Source organism: Grampus griseus, assembly GCF_964374135.1.
Source record: "Grampus griseus genome assembly, chromosome: 14".
Lineage (NCBI taxonomy): Eukaryota > Metazoa > Chordata > Mammalia > Artiodactyla > Delphinidae > Grampus > Grampus griseus.
The window spans coordinates 77,264,095-77,285,608 of NC_139008.1; the positions used below are offsets into that span (position 1 = coordinate 77,264,095).

Genomic DNA, 21,514 nt, shown 5'->3' on the forward strand with positions numbered 1-21,514 from the left:
AGAGCGGGGTTTTCCTCTGTTTTGTAAGGTCTTGTTTATGCAGCAAGCTTGGCAGTTGAAATGTCTCCAACGCAATTCTGTGTTTTTCAATCATTTTGTTTTCTGCCAAAACAAACTTTATTGCACCAAAAAGAAAAAACAAGACTTCATTTATGTACAGTCAGATATAAAGACATCTCTTTGACTCCTGTGCATATTTCCTCAACTCAAGATTAGGGTGTAAAAGTCAGGCTGCTATGCCAGACGTGCTCTGCCCATGGCAGGACCAAGGAGAGGATTGTCACTTGAAAGTGGGAACACTTAAATGGATGACAGGTAACACTGGACCAACAGACCAAGGGCATTCTTCCAAGCCTGTACTAGCTCTGGGAATGGAAGAGGGAAATTGGAAGCAGGGCCCCTTTTTGAGACTTCTTTGAAGAGACCCAGCCTTCAGGTATCAAAGCTAAACTTCTGTCCCCCAAGCGCACTTCCTGTCCGGTTCCTTTGCTTCCTGCCCTCCCAAGTAGGACATTCTCCTATGCGTCACTCATTTTTAAATGGAAAGTTAGCCAGTAATCTGTTTCTACAAAATGGCATAAGTGAGTTAAATATTTGCTTATAAAGGTTGACTTGGAATTCATGTATCTTGGCAGCTTGTTTAATGGCTTTGTAAAAATCTCAGCTTCCTTACATGAAATAAAGACCTCTTTGCTGCTGCCTTGCCAGGGAGACACTGAGAGGAAACCCATGGAAGTGGCTTCAGCAGTGATTAGGGGCAGTGGACAAAAGTTGAAACTCAAATCCTGAGTACACAACAAAAGTTGTAGACTCTCTCATGGTGACCTTTAAAGAAAAGACATCACTTTTTTTTAAATAACACATCTCTCTTTTCATATTATAAGGTTAATTCATGGCGATTATAGGAAAATTCAAAATTAAAGTATGACAGAGTAAATAAAAATCCACCCATTCTCCATACCCAGATTCTTATGTTCCCTTTCTGCCCCAAGAGTGGTTCACCTGCCCCTATTATATCCATGGATGACAGTGACGGCTCACACCTGTTCTGCCCTGGTCTTGTGAAGGGCACTTTACATGGCTTCTCTGCATTACCCTCCTAACATGTCCATGAGCGTGGGTACTATTAGTCCCACTGTACAGTTGAGAAAACTGAGGCCTGGTGAGGGGAAGAAACGTGGCCCAAGGTCACCCAGCCGGTAATGAAGCTGCCAGAGAGACGGGCCCTTAGCAGTTCTCTGCAGCCTCTGGGAAGCCTCAGGTATTATTTTCCCATCCTTTTTCTTAAAACACCTAATACTATAGGCTCCAGGGACTTGTAGGAAGTGTGAGGCATTATTGCCTATCACATGGAAGGTGCTTTTCTGTTCTGTTCATGTCTGTGCACTTTGCCCCTTTGTCCCTCTCTAGGCATTATGGCCATCCTGTTCTCAGGCATCGTGATGTCTCACTACACACACCATAACCTGTCCCCAGTCACCCAGATCCTCATGCAGCAAACCCTCCGGACTGTGGCCTTCTTGTGCGGTGAGTTCTGCCTCTGTGTGGTCCCACGTGGGCCTACCCAGAGCTACTTGTTCTTCCTCAGCCTGTTTCAGGAGTCCGTTGAGATTTTCCCTGACAGAAGAGGCAGCAGAATTCCTCAGAGCCAGATACTGCACTCCCTTATCTTTCGTTTGTTACTCTGGCTTTCACATTTCATAAAGTAAGCCTAATACCTAACAAATGGAACTTTCGATGCCTGTAATTTTAAGACCAAAAAATAATGAGAACTGCGAATAACGAACGTTTGAGACTCATGTATTTGCAATATATGAAAGTGACGTTTCTAAAAAATGCGTTCCTTGGAACTGATATTGATGAGAATTAAGTGAAAAAAGACTCCATAGTCAAAAAACAGTTTGGGAAATCCTGGGGTAAATAAAGTTGAACAAGTTTCTGAACTTGTGAGACTTTTCCGCCAACGTGCATTGTGAATTTCTAAGAGAGAGACAGAGTGACAGCATTTCCCAAACTTGTCCACAGGATCCTTTGTTCACAAGAGCATCTTGAAGGATGTGTCTCAGGTAAACCCTGAATTAGAGGTGTCATCGTTGGCCTGGGCCACACCGTGATGACTGTTTCTCTTAAGCAGTTTCAGTTATGCATCACAGTCTGATGAACCCATCATGTACCTGCCCCTAGTTTACACCTGGGAGTGAAGGAACCACTCTCACACTGTCCCTTTACACCGGCCCCCAAGTGGCTGTGCTCTGCCTGTCACCATCAGCACCTCCCCTGGCATTTCTGTGGGCTGTCTCATTTCGAAGCACCAGTTCCACACTGTCACATGCTGGGAGTCGGGGGCAAGCTGTGCAGAGACTTCATTCCACAAACAGGGAGTCTCAGGTCACATGATCTGAGCACTGTCTTATGGCTAAGAAGTGAGTCTGGAAGCGGTCTGTCTCTTCCTGGCCCAGTGGGTATTGTTTCCACAGCACCCTTCTCAGAAAGTCATGGCGAAAGACTCTCTCACCGTAAGGAAATGTAAAGCAAAACATCCATCAAATTCTATTTTGTACCCATCAGATTTTCAGTTTGGTGATTCCCCACTTCCGGCACAAACGTATAGAAAATAGGCCCTGTTGACGGGCATATACATTGATGCCATCTTTTTTGGAGAGTCATTTGCAGCGTCAGTCTGAATTTAAAAGGCACATACTCTTTGACCCAGCGATTCTACCATCAGGGATTTAGTCTGTGCACAGGGATGTTTGTTGTTGCTTTTTCAATATCAGAAATAGAAACAGTCTAAATATCCATCAAGGATTCATTAAATTAACCGTGACGTGTCCACATAATAGTATTCGTGCTGCCAGGGAAAAGCATTACATAGATCTGGATGTGTTCTAAATAAGCTGATTGCAAAAGATGACAAAAATATTTGATAAAAACATTCAAGGAGGAGAAGGGTAAGTATACTGTCCAGCTTGTGGACTTGTTCTAAGAGGATACACATTTGAAGAAAAAAAACATTGCTGAAATGTTTCAAAACAGCCTTGATGTTTTATGATGCTCAACTTTTAAAATAGTGTCTTTGTCTCCCTGGCTCTACGTTTATTCTGGAGGATGTTACAGTCTAAGCGGGGAGCCTGGTGCTAGGAATTTCTAAGGTGCTTTTTCTTAGGATACACAAGTGACTGCTTGTACAGCAAGAATAAATGTCAGACTCTCTTTGACTTGTGGAGTGGAGCCAAGAGTTGAAATGTATTTCTTCCTGCAAATCCTGCAGGATGTAAGCCTTCTTCTAAACTTTGTGGCAACATTAAATATGTGAAGTCAGTCATTTGGCTTTGTCCACTCTGGCAAGGAAGTTAACAAAGGGCCCTTTCACACTAGTCACATGGCATCTGCAGTCATTTGCTCTGAATTTTTGCCACTTTGCCGCAGTTGGGATCCTTGCTGATCACAGTGTTCAGCAAATGGACAGATTCATATATTTATCACCGTCCCCGGGTGGGAGAGTATTTATTTGCATGGGTATTTGACAGCTGGCTTATTAAATTAGGAGATTCTGAATAGCAAGCACTTGGTGCTTATGTGATAGAAAAGAATGAGAGAATCAAAGGACAAGTTTGCCAAGGTACTGGTTGCAGGATTTTCCAGAAAATAAGCAAAGTGGTATACTGGATTCTGATTAACTTCTGAATGTTTGCTTGCATAACAATCCCATGCTGTACTGGAAGAAAATAGTTGAGGCTGAATAATCCATTCTTTGGTTTGTTTCAGAAACATGTGTGTTTGCATTTCTTGGCCTGTCCATTTTTAGTTTCCCTCACAAGTTTGAAATTTCCTTTGTCATCTGGTGCATAGTAAGTATTTTCCTTGTTTTTTATTTAACTACTTATTTGTAGATCGATAACCACATATTCTGGATTCATTTATGTAACTGTTAACTGGTCAAAGTCAACAGCTACATAGACAACCTTCTGTTTGAAGTTTCTTTTTGTTACAAATTCATGAACATACAATAAATGGGAAGGGATGGAATTAAGTAAATAAATATCCCTAGAAAAGAATTCTTGCTTGGTTTTAATTTTAAGTGGCCTTGAACTGTTATAGTCTTCTTTAAAAATTACCATTTTTTTCAGGACTTCCCTGGCAGTCCAGTGGTTAAGACTTCCGAGCTTCCACTGCAGGGAGCCCAGGTTTGATCCCTGGTCAGCAGGGAACTAAGATCCTGCAGGCTGCAAGGCGCAGCCATAAAAAAAAAAAAAAAATTTACCAGTTTGTAACGTTAGGTAGTAAAAGCAGATTTCAGAATTGAAATGTGTAATTGATCATAACCATGTAAAAACGGCATGCATAGAAAAAAGAAAATATGTAAGAAAATGCAGCCGAATGTTCACAGTGGTTGTAGAACGGGGGAAGATTTCTTTCTCTTTTCTACTTTTTCTGGATGATTATAATGAATATACCTAATTCTTGCTGTGGTTTCCTTCAAATGTGTCCATTTATAAGCATGACCTTGGACACTTGTTCAAGGTAAAGATTACGAGGCCCTTACCTCCTTTGGAGATGCATCTGGAGGAATCATCATCCCAGGTGGTTCTTATCATTGAGAAGATTTGGGAAACTGTTGTAATTGGACGAGAGAGGGGTGGTGGCAGTAGGAGACAAGTTAAAATGTACCTTTAAAAAAGAAAAATAGAAGTTTAAATATTTGCATTCAAATCAGATCTTGGGAATGGAATGGGAGAAAAATAAATGTTTAAGCATTTAAAAGAAAGGTCCAGCTCCCTCAGGCATCTGATCAAAGTGACGGGAATGGCTAACATTTGGGCATTAGCCTGGTGTTCCCAGGTCCCTCGTCTGCGTCCCTCCTGTGTCTCTGTCCCGTCAGTGTGAACTCATCTCCCATAGGTCCTCCTGCTGATTTATACTCCTGTCCCTAATTTGATCTGTTTGTTGTCTTTTTAGATCCTCTGTTAATTTAAGGCACTTGCAAAGCACAGCTTGTTGAGTTACCATAATTCATCTTAACTCTTATTACCAGCTCCACTTAACAAAACACAGCTATTGAGAGGCAGGCTTTTTCTTTTAAATCACTGTCACCTACCACGTGCAAACCAGTGAGGCCTACCTATTTGGCATATGGGGAACCTGAGGCAGAGAAGATAAGGAACCCTAAAGAAAAAGATGTTTCCCCTTGCAATCTGGGTGCTTCTGCCTTAGTTGGCACAAGCTCATTGCTTTTATCACTGTTATGTGTCCTCCAAACTCAGGTTTTAGGACAAGAAAACAGCAGCAAAAGTCTTTTATAGAAAGTATAGTAGCCTTTAATGTGGTCACTGGGTGAAAGGGGCCACATTTGGTCAACCCTGAAACACACATGTGGGAATGGAGGATTAGATTTCAGTGGGTGAAACAGGGAGGTGGCGATCTCAGCCATGAGCTGGGAGGGAAAGAAAAATGAGGCGATGCCTGGGGTAGTGACTCAGTTTCCCCTGAGCAACTGGTCAGTCTGGCCCTGGCACTCCTAGAGATGGCCTGTGCCGCTCAGATGGATTACCTTAGACTCACTCAGTGGTCAAGGGCATGGGCTCTGGGGACCGAGCCAGGTTTGGGACTTGGCTCCACCACTTCCTGCCTGCGTCAGCTTGGACCAGTTACTTAATACTTAACCTCTCGCTGTCTCAGTTTACTTGTCTCTAAAATAGAGACAGTAATACCTACCTCATGAGACCTTTGGAAGGATGTAAATTGAACAAGATAATGCATATAAAATCATTAGAGCATTGTGTGGCATATAAATGTTAGATGATTGTGGGTAATTATTAACTTGACCTTCCAAGGCACAACAGTCCAAAGCACACTCAATTCATGCTGGTTGTAAGAATAAACTTAGAGCCTTAGAATGTATATATATATATACAAGTTAGTTCAAGTTAGTTATGGTGAGAACCAAGATGAAGAAACGAAGTAAATTAATAAGTAGTTCTAAGAAGCCACTTAGATAAGATTTAGACTTTACATAAAGCTATATTTTGTTAAAATCGACATGCCTTTGGAGATGGCTAGGAACCAAAAGCCATGGCAAGCAACTGGCTAGACAGGGTGTGTGTGACCTCCTGTTAGAACCCACCTGTGCATTCCTCTTGCGCAGGGAGCAGCATTTACGGACATAGGTAGGCGCTTTTCAGTCTTCGCTCCTTTCCCTGAGGAGTGGGGCCCCCATGGGAGAGGCAGGAATACCTTGTCTGTTCCCCCAGAGCTAGCCCATTGGGAATGATCAGTGCAGGCCTGTCCCACAGCGGAGCACATTTGGAGGAGCCAGATTACCCTTAAATTAATCTCTGGGTACTTCTGCACGGCCTCTTGGCATTACTGAAGCTGTCATTGATACCTTGTTAGTCCTCTCTTTCTGACAATGGAAACGTAACATACAAAGCTTTAATCCTTTCCTAGACACATAGAAACTGGCATCTCCTGGGTCTCTGCCTAGCACTGAGTTCATGTCTTTGATGACAAGGGGATGCTGCCTTTATAATGGGTGTGTTACCAGGTCTGTGTTAGCCTCAACAAGCTTCAACTTGAAGAACCAGAGGTTTCCATGTTAAGACTTAGTTTGTTGCTGTTAACAGGTGCTTGTGCTGTTTGGCAGAGCGGTGAACATTTTCCCTCTCTCCTACCTCCTGAACTTCTTCCGAGATCATAAAATCACACCAAAGATGATGTTCATCATGTGGTTCAGCGGTAAGCCCAATCTTGAACGAACGGTGGAGGGAAGATGTGTGTTGTAAAGGCACAGGCCCTGCGGAGAATGCACGTGCCTGTCCCCGAAGCCCTTGCGAAACGAGCATGCCTCATCGGCCCCAAGTTGCACGTGCTCCCGTTTAAGGGCGCCTGCTATAACACAGGCCCTGAGCGAGGCCCTTCGCAGGCGGTACCCCTCCCCACAGCGCAGCAAGTGGGTGGTGCGTGTCTGCTCTACAGATGAGGAACCTCAGGCTCAAGGGTAAAGGACTTGCTCGGGACGAGGGGCCCCAGGAGGCAGAGCCAGGATTGCCCTCCTTCCCTCCACTCTTTCCTGGACAGACGGGGAAGCCCAGGGCAAGGTGTGCACGGCGCCCCTCCCACCTGAGCGCTTTCTAGGCTGAAGTAACAAGGGGCTCAGAATAAAAAGGTTAAAGTTTAAACTTTTTTGTACTCTAGGTTAGATTTGGCTTTTTTTTATTCAGTTACTAAGTTCTGATAGTTTATTTGACCATTTCAGTTGCTGTTCAATCCCATATTCCTCTACTTTTTAAAGGATCGAAATGATTGCATAAATCTTTGACTCCTAAAGAACCGGATCCGTAGACATCTTTAAATTTACTTAGGAGCAAATACATCCAGTTCTTTGTGCTTTCTTGTTTAAATATTATAATTAAAATATTTCTGTGTGGGTCAGGGTATAGCAACGTGCTTTGTAAGCTGTTTTCTGTCCAACAGCATATCTGTAAATTTCTCGCAGATTTCCTTTTCAAAAGACCTTGTTTAAAATATATTCATAGGTGTGTGTGTGACAGATCTAGGTAGGTAGGTGTGTATATATGTGTGTACAGTGAGAGAAACTTTTTTCTTAATCTTTTTTGCCAGTGAGGGAAAAAAATCGTAAAGTAGTTGATCCAAGGTCTTGAAAATCTGAAAGAAAATCTAAGAAATGTATCAGGCATTTTACAAAGTATGTGAGCTCTTTGGGGTTGCGGGGTGTGGTGAGAGACCTCTACAGGGAAGTGGGCGGTGGTTTTAAACAGGGAGGGCTCTTGGTTCCGGGTGTCCTCAGGCTGTCCAGGCCTCTCTCCATTGATTCCCTCCCTCCTTCCTGGATCCTCACCCTGTCCCACTGGCTCCGCCATCATTCAACAGTTGAAGATTCTCCTTTTCCCCGCAAAAAACCAACGACTTCAGCCAAAACCCCTGCACCTCGTCCCCTCCAGCTGCTTCCCCATCTCTTCCTATCGTGGCCAGACCTCTTGAGTGAGCTTTTCTTGCCCATTTTCTCCACTTCCTCCCCTCCTGTCCTCAGGGCTGGACTTGGCCTCGCCCGGGTCACCAGCAGCCTCCCCCAGGCAGACCTGGTGGGCACCGGTTAGCCCTCATCCCACCCGCCTCCTCGGCTTGGGGCTCCTTCCTCCCACCGACCTGCCCTCTGACTGGGAGGATACCCTCTCCTCTTCCCTTGGCCTCCAGGCCATGCTCTGGTTCCCCTCCTTTCCCTTGGGATCTCCTCAGGCTCCTGTCCAGGTCCCCATCTGCCTTTACCGGCACCTCAGCAAATATTGTCTTCCTCAGGACTCAGCCTCAGACCTGCTTCATCTCTTGCGCTCTCACAAGCTCACCTGTCCTGTGGCCTCAACTTCCATCTGGTTCCCACCCTCCCAAAGCTGTTTCCTCCGACCAGGCCTTCCCTCTGGGATCCAGACTCCAGTGTCTGAATCCTCCTTGGATGTTGTGGAGCCATGGCCATCTCATTGTCTAGGACGGAACTTACCTTCCTGCCCCAGCTGCTTGTTTGCCAGCATCCCCCTTCCTTCCACAGGAAACAATAACACGTGGCTCCCTCTTACGAAGTGTTTACTGTGCGCACATGCTGTTCTATGCCAAGGCATTTCATCCTCGGGCCGCCGTCATGGCAGGCCCTGTGTCTCGTTCCTCATGCCAGCCTGGGAGGCCCCAGGGAAAGCAGGAGGCCAGGGGGTGGACCCAGGAGCCAGACTCCCGACCCCGTGCCCAGACCGTCGCGCAGCCAGCCTCCTAGGACCCGGGCATCCTCCAGGCCCTTCCCTTCCCTGGTCACTCCACCTTCCCCTTGCTCCTGTGACCTGTTGCTTCTGCTCCCCGTGTCTCTTTTAATTCCACCCCCTTCCCTCCGCCCTGCTGTGTCCCCATATAGGGTCTGGGCTGCAGCAGCCAGCCCCCCATCATGCTGTGATGCGCCGGCCTCCACGTCTGGGTCAGATCCTGTCGCTGTGTGCCCGGCCCGCCCTCCCTTCTCCTTCAGGCCCTCACCCTCACACGAGTCCTCGTTTGACATCTCTCCTCCCCGCTGCTCTGGGAGCTTCTGTCCCCCCGTATGGCACCAGACAAGCCAGGAAGTTTTTTAGAGAGAACGTGCCATTTCCCGGCTCAGTCCATACCCCTCAGTCCAGCCAGCACCCTCCCAGGGAACCAAAACAGGAAGTAAGGGAGAGGCCGTGATGCAGTCCCCTGAGCCGCTGGCCACCACGGGGGTGGCATCCTCCACTACAGTGGGCATTGGGCAAAAGGCATTCTGTGACGTTGCCAGTAAAGCGTGTGGCCCTGGGAGGACACCTCATTCTCAGTCTCGGCGCCTCATCTGTGCGCTGTGAGAATAACAGGACCAGCTCTACAGCTGTGACAATCGGATGAGGTCATGTCCGCGGAGCACGTAGCACAGGGAGGGCTCGTCTGCACCAGCTGTCGTGTTTCTAAAACATAAGCGCTGGGCTTGATAAATCCTCAACACGCACACGCCCGGCGCTTCACAGCCTGGACAGGTCACTTCACCCGCTCCGCTCTGCCGCCTTGAGAAGTGGGAGCGGAGGTGAGCCTCCGTTCCTTGCGCCTGCTTCTCTCACACCCCAGAGCCTCACAGGCTGAGTTCGCACTCTCCAGTGGGTGCATTAGGATGTCGAGCGGCTGTGGTGCCGGGCTGGGCCCAGATCCCCCGCGAACTGCTGCCCCCTCCCGCCTGCCTCCGTCCCTCTTACTCCCTTCACTGTCGCCCAGGCCTGCGGGGGGCCATCCCCTACGCCCTGAGCCTGCACCTGGACCTGGAGCCCATGGAGAAGCGGCAGCTCATCGGCACCACCACCATCAGCATCGTGCTCTTCACCATTCTGCTGCTGGGCGGCAGCACCATGCCCCTCATCCGCTTCGCGGACATCGAGGATGCCAGGGCGCGCCGCAGGAACAAGAAGGACGTCAACCTCAGCAAGACCGAGAAGATGGTGAGTGCCGGCCGGGCGGGCAGGGGCAGAGGGTGGGTCCCCACTCGCCGCCAGAAAATGGGGGAACGAGACACGATCTGAGGATGATCCGTCCCTGGGCACGCACGCATAGGCGCGCAGCACATGCACACACGCACGCACCAGCTTCCCAAAGTGACAAGGAGGTTGGACTCAGGGTCTGAAGCGTGACTCTTTGGGGTGGGTTGTCTGCCGGCCTCGTGAAGCCACGGAGGCAGTGGCGTGGGAACGTGAACCTTCCAGACTCTTCCAGGAATGCTCCTCCCCTGCCAGTAACCACACCGCCCCATCAGGCCGGGACTGGAAGGAGGGTTTCAAAATCACAAAATGACAAAATTGTATCATTCCCTAGCATCTACTAAAAAGCCTCCTGTTGGGGCTAGATAAGGGGAAAGTGCTCACAGAGGCTTGGAGAGTCACAGGAGATGGCCCTCCACTGAGGACAGGCAAGGGCATGATTTGGGGGTGGAGGTGCCCAAGGCCATCTGCAGCGAGCCTGAGGCCCCCGGACCCCTGCCCACCTCTGCCTCCTCCAAGCCACCCTCCTCCCCTGAGTCACAGTGATTGTGCCTTTCCTGCCCTGTGTTCCCTCGGGCCCTGGCCTCTGGTCCTGCCTTCCTGCTCCACACACATGCTTTTGCAGAAATGCATCTTTTTCTAGTTCCCTTGTTCAAGGCCATCAGTAACTTTACTCAGCCCTGGAAGGCACAGAAATCCTCAACCAGAGGTGGGGAAGGGGGATGTGGCCCACCTCTCACTCTGGAAAGTCCAGTCTGGGTGGATCTTGGCCTCCAGTCTCTGCCCGCAGCCTCTCCAGCCAGAGTTGTGCTGCTGAGAGAACCTTCAGATGACGTCAGACAGGGCTGGCTCACAGAACTTTCCTCACTCTCCGTGGCCCTTCTCCCCCCACCCCCATCCACCAGCCTTCTTGTCTGTTTTTAACCAAAGTTCAAGTATAGGTTCTCGAAGCTTTTAGTGGGTGTCAGGATTGGTGGAGGGCTCCAGGGTCTTACAGGTCTGGGGTGGGCGCCCAAAGAATTTGCATTTCTGATGAGTTGCCGGGAGGTACAGCCACACTTGGCCAAGCACAGCTCTGGTAGAACCAGGATGTGTGCTCGGGGGGAGCAGCTGCTGTTTAGGGCATGTTTTCTGTGGTGCCTGCGCTGTCCTTGGACTGTCCCTGATAACCTGCAGGAAGCAGATGGTCTCATGATCCCCATTTTGCAGATGAGAGCACTGAGGCACAGAGACCAAACCACACAGCCCTGGTCACACAGACTCTTAACCACCCCACTTTCCATCACTGGTCGTCAAGGTGGGGTTCCTGGTCCAGCAGCATCGGTGGGCGCTTGTTAGAAATGCACATTCTTGGGCCCCCTCCCAGACCTGCTGAATCAGGAACTGCAGGTGGGCCTAGTGGGCCCAGCATTTTGTGGCTCCCCAAGCTCCAGGTGATTCTGACGCCGGCCCGAGTTTAGAAGCGCTGCTCCACGGCAGGGAAATGCCCTCCCTGCCGCTCCCTCTCTCCCACCTCCTACACCCAGGGTACACCTGCGCTTGGGGGCGACTGCAAAACTGCCTATGGTCGCCCCTGCAGAGGGTGGGTGGTCCTTCCCTCCCTCCCTCTCTCCCTCTCCACATCCCTCCCTGCTGCATCCACATGACCAGCAGATGTACAAAAGCCGCCTCCCTCATTCAGTTCACTGGTAAAGAGACAGCCTAGAAGAGCTCCCAGTCCTGGCCGCACAGACAGCCACCTGGAGAGCTTACAGTAGACCAAGCCCCAGCCCTGAGCTTCCAACTTCTTCACAATTCTGATTTTCCTGGATGTCCATCGTTTTCTTACACACCTTCCCGCCTCCCTACAGGCTCCCAGGAGGCCTCTTTGCTGCCACCGTTAGGGTTGGGGACACAGGGGCCGGGGTGAAGAGCTGCGGAGGAGGTAGGCTGGGTGGTGTGAGGGCTTCCAGGCAGGTGTCAGCTGACGAGCCTTCGGCTGCCTTCCCCCCACCCGCCGCAGGGCAACACCGTCGAGTCGGAGCACCTGTCAGAGCTCACCGAGGAGGAGTACGAAGCCCACTACGTCAGGCGGCAGGACCTCAAAGGCTTCCTGTGGCTGGATGCCAAGTACCTGAACCCCTTCTTCACGCGGCGGCTGACCCAGGAGGTGGGACGCAGGCCAGGGGTCCCTCGCCTTCCTCCCTCAGGGCCTGCAGTGGCCAAGAGCAGGGTGGGCAGGGAAGACCCACGTGCCGGGCTGGGTGGGGGCCTCTCCCCACTCAGCGTTCTCTCCTTCCCAGCCTCGCAGGCTGGACATGCTTGCAGCACTCTGCATCTGCTGTTTTTCCTTCGCTGCCGTATTTAATGCTGGTTTGTTTATTTATTTATTTAATTCATTTATTTTTGGCTGCACTGGGTCTTCGTTGCTGCGCGAGGGCTTTCTCTAGTTGCGGCGAGCGGGGGCTACTCTGCGTTGCGGTGCGCGGGCTTCTTATTGTCATGGTTTCTCTTGTTGCAGAGCATGGGCTCTAGGTGCGTGGGCTTCAGTAGTTGTGACACGTGGGCTCAGTAGTTGTGGCTCGCGGGCTCTAGAGTGCAGGCTCGGTAGTTGTGGTAGTTGTGGCTCACGGGCTTAGTTCCTCCACAGCATGTGGGATCTTCCCGGACCAGGGCTCGAACCGTGTCCCCTGCATTGACAGGCAGATTCTTAACCACTGTGACACCAGGGAAGTCTCCAGTGCTAGTTTAATAATAGACTTGTTAACCCAGTTTGGATTTCCTGGATGACAGACTTGGGACATTGATCGGCTACTGAATCTGAGCTGAGGAATTTCAGACCTGCCAGGGCCTTGGACAGTGGCCCGAGGCTCAGGGCTCTTGCTCCATCCCTCCAGGCACCACTGGCCTGACAGTGAGTGACACACTCAGGGACCAGCTTGGGCCTGCTTTGCTGAAACCGTCATCCTGCACCGTGCAGGGTGGGGGAGGGGTTCTGGCTGCTGCCCCGCTTTGGTCCTGAGCCCCGTTTTCCCTCCCTCAGCAGTCAGGATCGCTGTCAGCACGTGAGTTCTTACTGTGAGCCAGGCGCTACACCAGACGTTTTTCACGATTGCTTCATTTCATTCTCCCAGCAACCCATGCAGTAGATGCAGCGGGTTGTCTCAGTTGATAGCCGGGGAGACTGAGGCCCAGAGAGGTGAAGTAACCCCCCGAGGTCACACAGCCAGTACCTGGCAAAGCTGGAAGCAGAGCCCAAGTGTGTCTGATTCCAGAGGCCAGGTTTTTTAACATCATGCCATCCTGCCTCCTACTCCTGTTCCAGGGTGACACCTCCCGTTATCTCCTCCCCAACAGAGAATGATCCCAGCTTGCGGTTAGTCAGTTAACACTTTGAAATTGCTTGTGGCCGCGCCCCCTGCCTCCCGTCTCCTCCCTTCCTCAGCCCTGACCCTGAGCCAGACCACTGACAAGGGCTTGCTGTGTCTCCCACCCCAGGACCTCCACCACGGGCGCATCCAGATGAAAACCCTCACCAACAAGTGGTACGAAGAGGTGCGCCAAGGCCCCTCCGGCTCCGAGGACGACGAGCAGGAGCTGCTGTGACCGACCAGGACGCATGGCTTCCGGGCAACCGGGGCCGCAGCACTGCCATCCAGCCTCCCCGCGGCTCCCAGGACGGCCACCCAGCAAGGGCCCCCGAGGCGTGTGCATGTGGCACTTCTTTGGGGCGGATGGAAGCAGGGTGACGCACAGGCTACTGTCGTCTTAACCCAGGACCTCCCAGGCCTTTGGAGCCAGCCGGCTGCCCTGAAGCACCCTCTCCCCGCTCCCTACTGGGCTGGACCTCTGCCCTCAGGGTGGCTTCCCAGCCTGCGGATTGGAGGGACCACCTTTGCAGGTACATGTTTCCTTCTGCTTCTGTAGCCGGGGAATAGTCATCTGTCACGCCAAGGTGCCTGAGAGGAGAAATCCTGCCATGGACCCACTGTGCAGGGCGTCCCGGGAGCGTGGTGCGCCGTTGCCGCCATCCCTGGCCACTGCCTTCATTACAGGGGCCCTTCCCTGCCGGACGGGTGTCGGTAGCAGCAGGGCGAGAGGCCAGCCGCCGCTTCCCTGTGCGTCATCAAGGCACCTCGACCCTCAGCAGCGGCGGTTCTCACTTAAGCAGCAGGCTCAGAGGCCTTGGAAACCTCACACTCCCCTTCGTGATGTCGCTTGCACTCCCTGAGAAAGAGAAACTGAGTGACCTTTTTCTCTTTACCTCTGATTGGCACCTCACAGGCTGTCTCCCTGGGCAGCAGGCAGCTACTGCCCTTCTCTGGGAATACTGTGAATGTTTACACTGGAACCGAGCACGAGGGCACAGGCACCTCTCTAGAGCCCCATTGGAAGCCGTATCCCTGGGTTTTTTGGGGGTGAGTGACCCTATTCAATGTAGGGTCAGAGCACCCTCTAGAGGGAAAGTCTTCAGGGTTTATGCTGGCCAGCAGCTGCTGTCTTTGAATTCAGTTTAAATTCATGCACTTTTACAAAGTGGTGAGAGCCTAGCAGTCCCTTCCCTGACCTCGATTCCTTACTCAGTGGTCCTTGTTTGTTCAGAGGCCCCTTTTCCTGGGCTCTGCCCACCGTTTACCTGCTGCACCTTCACTGCTCATCGGCATCTTTTTTTTTTCCCCTCCCAATTCTCTACCATCTTGGGTCCCATTTGTCCCCGTGCTCCTCGTCTGCCACCCCTTCCCAGGGCTCCAGTGGCCTGCAGCCAGATGCATCTGAGTCTCACCTGCAATCCCTGAGCAGCCACTGCTCCCTCAGGACTCGCTCACAGAGCGCTTGCGCACGCGCGCACACACACCACACACACCCCTGCCCCGGCCACGCGCGCGCGCACACACACACACACAGCCCTGCCCTGGCCACGCGCGCACACACACACACACACACAAACCACTGCCCCGGCCACGCGCGCGCGCACACACACACACACCACACACACACACACACACACCCCTGCCCCGGCCGCGCGCGCACACACACACACACCCCTGCCCCGGCCCCATGGTCCGGGCCCCTGGGCCACCTCAAGGTGAGGAGCTGCCAATCATGTCCAGAGGACATGGAGTTTCTGACTTCCCCGCATCCACCCCCTTCACCGGCCCTTTAACAAGTCTTTACCTGCTTGCTTGTGCCCATCTACAGGCCTCTGGCAGTTTCCATATGTGGCTCAGGGTCTCAGCTGGAGCCTTGGGACTCAGCACCCCCTGGCGTGGTTTAATTCATCATGTGCATGTCGTTGGTTCTGTTTCGGACACAGTGGGCCAGCATGGACCTTGGGCTGGCAGCAAATATGTTTCCATCTTCTCAGCCTCAGGCAGCGTGGCTCTGGATGTGAGGAAGGACTGACCTCGGGACCCTCCAGGACCCATGTACCCAGCCCACGAGGCCAGACCCCTGCCCTAACCCCTTCCCTTGCCCCAGAAGTGTAAGCGTAAAGCCAGTCAGGCAGGAGGGCACATGGTTTCCTTTTTATGCATGAAAAGTCAATTGGTACTTGATAGAGCTAAAATATGATTTCTTTTTGTAATCTCCCACCGTAACCCCATAATTTGAGCCAAATAGGATTACTTTACTTCACCTAATATCCCCACTGGAAGATTAATGCCATGCATAATTCCAGTCTCCGTCATTTCCTATTTCTTTTTAGTGGAAGAGAGAAGAGGTCAAAGGGAGAGGACCTTTGTCCATAAGGGGAGGGGGCAGGGATCAGAGGCCAGATTGTTCTCTCATTCTCCAATTAGTAAGTAACTGACTTTCCCCCTGAAATTCAGAGTCTGATCTCCGAGGTGTAAGTTGCATTGTAAACTCAGTAGCTTGCCGGAAAAAAATTTTGGGGGCTGTGAGTTCATAGATTAAATAATGAAAACAGGATCTTCTCAGTTCAGACTGCCCTTTGTCACCAGGTCCCACCTGTCCTTCCACTTTTAGCTGAGACCTGAGAGTGACAGTAAGTAGAGAAGCACGCGGGATCGGGGCGAGGTCCCCAAGGCTTGGCTATGTGAAGGTGGCTGGGGGAGAGTCTTGCCTGGCCTGGAGCAGCGCCAGCCTGGGCATCCTGTGAGCTGCTCCTGCCCTCTTCTGGCCAAGTAGTGGCTTAGCAGCGTGGGAGGGCATTTCCCCGCCAAGGAGGGCGCCCCGTGTGCCTCAGCCATCACCTTTGAACAGGCCAAAGCCCATCGAGAGAGATTTTTCTGGTGGACTTTTTTCAGATGTCTTTGCCTGAGAATCAAAAATTGCTGCTGTCTACCTTTAGCATTCCTAATAATTCTATTGTTGGGGGAATAAATGCCTAGAAGATTAAAAATATCCAGCATAACTATAACTTCACACGTTTTCTTTTAGGTCTAGGCCATGGGACAGGAGAAGTATAGCACAGAGAGAAGGTAATACTTGAGGAGGAGGTGGAGGCTGTAAGGTCAGTGCGTGCCTTTGGGGAAGCTGGTTGGCTAGCCAGTGAACTCTGAAGACACACCGTCTTGGGGAGCTGGGGCGTCCTGTAGTGCTAAGGCCCCACCCCAAGGCTCCCCCAGCAGCCCCTCCACAGCAGGCCCTACGATTTTGGACTTGGAATTCATCACGTGTTCTGCAGCCCTGTGGTTGTAGGACCTCTGGGACTAACCATGCTCAGAGGCTTGGAGTGAGAGGCCTCACAGGAAAAGAAGCTGGCTTTTCCTAGGTCCCCAGAGACCAAGTTCGGGCTGAGCTGGAACAGAGCCAGGCAGAAGGTGGCTCAGTTCCATCATCTGGTGCTCACTCAGCCCAGGGGCAGACCCTGTCCCCCTGGCCAGCTGCCTCTTTTCACACACTGGGAATGCTTGCTGGGCCCCGGCTGACATGAGGCCAGGGGCCCAGAATGTTGGCAGCCCCTGAGTGCCCCAAGTCAACCTAGGGAGGCCCTGATTTGCCTGCAGATTCCTCTGTGTGCAGTGGAGTGTGGAAAGGCTGGTGAGTGGGGAGCCTTCTCCTTCAAGCCCTCACCTAAGGTGGCCTTCCGGGGTCTCAGGTCCACACTCCCATGGGGGTCCACACACGTGGCAAAGTCCCCAGTGGGGAGGCCACAGCCAGAATCCCTCTTCTGCTTCAGTGGGGAGAGTGAGGGTGGGGCCTGGTGGCGACCGGCTTCTCCTCAGTCAAGTCCGGGCCATCGAAGGTCCGGCAAGGTGTAGGCGTGGCTTAGGGTGGCCTTAGAACTGACCCCTGATTCTAGTGGGAGGAGGAATCTCTCAACAGCAATGATTGACTGTCAGTTAGGACTTCAAATGCCAAAAAAAGAGGAAAGATCCTTTGCTCCTTCCTCATTCCCTCCAGAATGCAGGCATGTGATTCTCCTGCCGGGTGGTGGGTAGGAAATTATCTGAAACGTTCCTGGTAGAGCAGCCAGAATCATTAAGAAGTTGTTCTACCAGGAACCCGGTCTCCAAAGCCCCAGGCAATGTTTTAAATGAAAACACCACAGTCAGAGTGACGGCTTCGGATAATCAGCCACACTCCCTTCCACTTAGTCTCCTGTCATTTCTCACACAAATGGAGTTAGATGTTCAGGGACTTCCACCATCATTGCCCATGTTACGAAAGAAGACTTTCTAATTTCCCCCACCCCGTTTCACCCTTTCTCAACCCAGCCGACACAGTCCCTAATCCCAGAGGGAAAAAAAATTTGTGGCTTTTCCTACCCAGGAGCTGGTCTTTTCCTAGCTGCTCCGCGTTGAGCATCCTGGCTTCAGGGCGAGAGAGCTGAGTCCTTGGAGTGCAGCTGCGGGCCCCGTGGCCATGGGATCCATGGGGATTGTGCAGTTCGGTGGTCAAGAGAAAGGTCACCTGTCAGCACTATGGGCCCCTGTCCAAGGAGCTGGTCAGCCACGCGGAAGAGCCACTTCTCCAGGCCCCAGCGCTGCTCTGAGGAGCCGCGGAGGCCCATGGGCCGGGGAAGGCTCCTCGCTCGCTCGGCTGACTCGGGGTTTGTGGCTACCAAAGGCTTTAGCGTTTTCTCCAGTACAGCTCCTGCAAAGCTTGATTTATTCTCAAGATTAATCAGAATCTTGTATTCTTTTGAGTAATTTTCTTTTTAAAAATGAAGGATTTTTTTAAGTACAGCTTTTTGATATAAGGACTATTGGGAAGGTCAGGCTTGTTCTTTTGTCCTCCCCCAAGTAAGATGTGAGAGGCAGCCGTTAGTCCTGGTTCCTGAGAAATATGCTGCTCCTCTTGGTGGGGCTGTGGGTTGCAGAGGCGAAGGTGGGTCGGAGGTGGAGGGACCTGCAGCTGCTCTGCTGGAGCCTCTACCTCGTCTCACTGGACTCTTCAAAGAATTCAGAAATGGATGAAAAACAGTAATGTCACTGGATTCTTATTTAGAAATAAAAATGAATGCTGCTGAATCAGACCCACTTTCTGTGTTTGTGTTCCGTGGCTTTGCAAAGGCCTGGGTCATGCCCCCCTAGACTCGGCTCTGTCCACGCCTGCCCGGCTCTCGCGGCCAGAAGCCTGGCAGAACGCAGTGGTTAGTGGGCAGGAGTGCGGGCTTTGGGCCCCAGTTCCTGCCTCTGTCCCTGTTGGGCTGGACCCCGTGAGCCCATAAGCTTTGTAGTTGCCCAGCCTTGAGACCAGAGGAAGAGCCTAGAGACAGCAACAGAGACATGAACGGCTTGTTGGATAGAGGGATCTTAACAAACGGTCCTGGAGCAAAACCCCACGGCATGCAGCAGCCATCGGACAGGACACCAGGACATGGCAGCAGTCCTCACCACATCAGGGAGATTGATGTCAGGTGGGCTCGGTTACCAGGAACTAATTGAGCCCTATGATTAAGAGGATTGGATAGTCACGTGAGGGAAGCAGGGGCTGATCGAGCAGGGGATATGCAGAGAGCAGGGGACAGCCATCTTGAATGGCCTGAGCACACAGTCCCTCAGTGAGGAGGACGTGAGGCCAAGCAGAAGGGCTCAGCTCAGGCCCAGCCTCCAGCCTCCAGCCACAGCTGCTTCCTCACAGGTGCGAGGGACTTGTCCTCCCTGGGGTTCTCTGGGCTAGCCGCCCTCCTCCCTGCTGGGGTTGCAGACTGGCCCCTGGTAGGCCTTTGACTGAAACCAGGCTCTGAACCCACACGGCCGTGCGAGTCAGATGGAAGCTGGTGGCGGTATCTGTGGGGCGTCTGGAGGCTCCGTTTGTTTATACACTCTCATGCTTCCAGAAGGCATCTGAAGCTACTTACGGTAACAGGTGCAAACAAAAAATACATGTGATATAAATGAAACCAGGCAGAAGAACCTGTCCTGACCCCAGGCACGAGCCTCCTGACAGGGAGGCCAGAACCAGGGCTCTTAGTTCCTCTCCACCCTGCAATGCATCCCCACCCCCAGGCCAAAGGAGGAACGGTGGGGGGAGAATAAATCACATCCTGGACCCTTCCTCTACCTGGATTGCTAACTGCACGCCCAAACCAATGCCTGCTGGTGTCAGGCAGGGAACCTGGTCAGGGAGCAGCGCTGGTAGGAGGCGCACGTGGCCCTCAGCTCCCTTCCGCCTGTGACGGAGACCTGGGTTCAGAGAAGGATTCCTCCACCCTAATGAAACCATGCAGGTGGGATGACAGGTGGCACTGGAGTGATAGGCCTCTGGCAAATATAAAGCAGAATCTTCCCAGGCCACCGATGGCTGCAGAGGAGGCTAGGAAATGAGCAGAGTGTCAGCCTGGACAAAATGGAACCCTGGTAGTAAAGGTGAGCAGAGCCTGAGTGGGACTGGGTATTTTCATTCACATTTCAACCTTCTCAATGTCTAGAAAAAGCACTCAGGGTGAAGGGGAGCAAACCAGGGAAGTAGTATTTTGCTTGGAGGCCAGAAAGCTGCAGGGGAGGGTCACACACAAAGTTGAGGGCCCCATGACCTCCACTCGACTCCCAGGGGAGCTGAGGAGAGATGAAGCCATTTATGGTCATTCCACTCCCCTCGCCTGAGAATGCTGAGGAATGGGCCTCTGGCCCAATTCCGACAGAAGAATGAAGCAACGTCTTAGGGAATTTCCAGGACTGTTTCCTCACACTCAGTCACTCAAAGAAGGGAAGCACCCTCTTCCCATGGTCTGGCCTTTGCCTCCCATTATGTGGGGATGCAGTGCTCAGACCTGCTGCAGCAATTCTGAGACAAGGGAAGGCCTCACCAACCTGCTGCGCAGAAAGACAGAGGCCCTGAGTTGTTAACAACACTGTCGGACCAGTGAATTAAGCAGTCCTGGAACCGACCTCCCACCGGAGCTCACTGCGGGAGACAATACATGTTCTTGCTGCTGATGCTGTTTGGGTTGGGTTTTATGTTACAACAAAAATAATCCTAACTGAAAGAACTTCATGAAGTCAGACGAGCAGATTCCAAAACAACATATATAGCATCAGCCTCCAAAAATTAAATTGATGTGTGTGTATATAGGAAAAAATCTGGAAGGATAGGTATGAAGTTTGAGAGAACTTTGGTCCTCTCTGAGTGGAAAGATAATGGGTAACTTTTAAGATCTCGTCTGAAGATATTTTCTATTTCTTTCACAAAGAACTTTTATTCAGACCAGAGGGCAGACAGCAGAAGCAAGAAGAACTACAATTCTGCAGCCTGTGGAACGAAAACCACATTCACAGAAAAGTGGACAAAATTTAAAGGCAGAGGACTGTGTACCAGATGAAGGAACAAGATAAAACCCCAGAAAACAACTAAATGAAGTGGAGATAGGCAAGCTTCCAGAAAAAGAATTCAGAATAATGATAGTGAAGATGATCCAGGGCCCTGGAAAAAGAATGGAGGCAAAGATCGAGAAGATGCAAGAAATGTTTAACAAAGACCTAGAAGAATTAAAGAACAAACACCTAGAAGAATTAAAGAACAAACAGAGATGAACAATACAATAACTGAAATGAAAAATACACTAGAAGGAATCAACAGCAGAATAAATGAAGCAGAAGAACAGATAAGTGACCTGGAAGACAGAATAGTGGAATTCACTGCCGTGGAACAGAATAAAGAAAAAAGAATGAAAGGAAATGAAGACAGTCTAAGAGACCTCTGGGACAACATTAAACACAGCATTTGCATTATAGGGGTCCCAGAAGGAGAAGAGAGAGAAAAAGGACCCGAGAAAATATGTGAACAGATTATAGTTGAAAACTTCCCTAACATGGGAAAGGAAATAGCCACCCAAATCCAGGAAGCACAGAGAGTCCCAGGCAGGATAAACCCAAGGAGAAACATGCTGAGACACACAGTAATCAAACTGACAAAAATTAAAGACAAAATATTATTGAAAGCAACAAGGGAAAAATGACAAGTAACATACAAGGGAACTCCCATAAGGTTAACAGCTGATTTCTCAGCAGAAACTCTACAAGCCAGAAGGGAGTGGCACAATATATTTAAAGTGATGAAAGGGAAGAAACTACAACCAAGATTATTCTACCTAGCAA

The 21,514-nt window shown here is 51.0% G+C and overlaps 1 protein-coding gene across 3 annotated transcripts in view; it reads left to right on the forward strand.

Annotated features, from left to right (window-relative positions):
- SLC9A8 (solute carrier family 9 member A8) overlaps window positions 1-18,434 on the forward strand; it is a 71,830-nt gene extending 53,396 nt beyond the window's left edge. For all 3 annotated transcript variants that reach the window (XM_082670848.1, XM_082670849.1, XM_082670850.1), the window contains 6 exons: window positions 1,411-1,527; window positions 3,769-3,851; window positions 6,624-6,735; window positions 9,775-9,995; window positions 12,034-12,180; window positions 13,509-18,434. In XM_082670848.1, coding sequence (XP_082526974.1) covers window positions 1,411-1,527; window positions 3,769-3,851; window positions 6,624-6,735; window positions 9,775-9,995; window positions 12,034-12,180; window positions 13,509-13,616 — 788 coding nt within the window. In that variant the 3' untranslated portion in view covers window positions 13,617-18,434. The remainder of the gene's footprint in view (window positions 1-1,410; window positions 1,528-3,768; window positions 3,852-6,623; window positions 6,736-9,774; window positions 9,996-12,033; window positions 12,181-13,508) is intronic.
- Window positions 18,435-21,514: the final 3,080 nt, after the last annotated feature.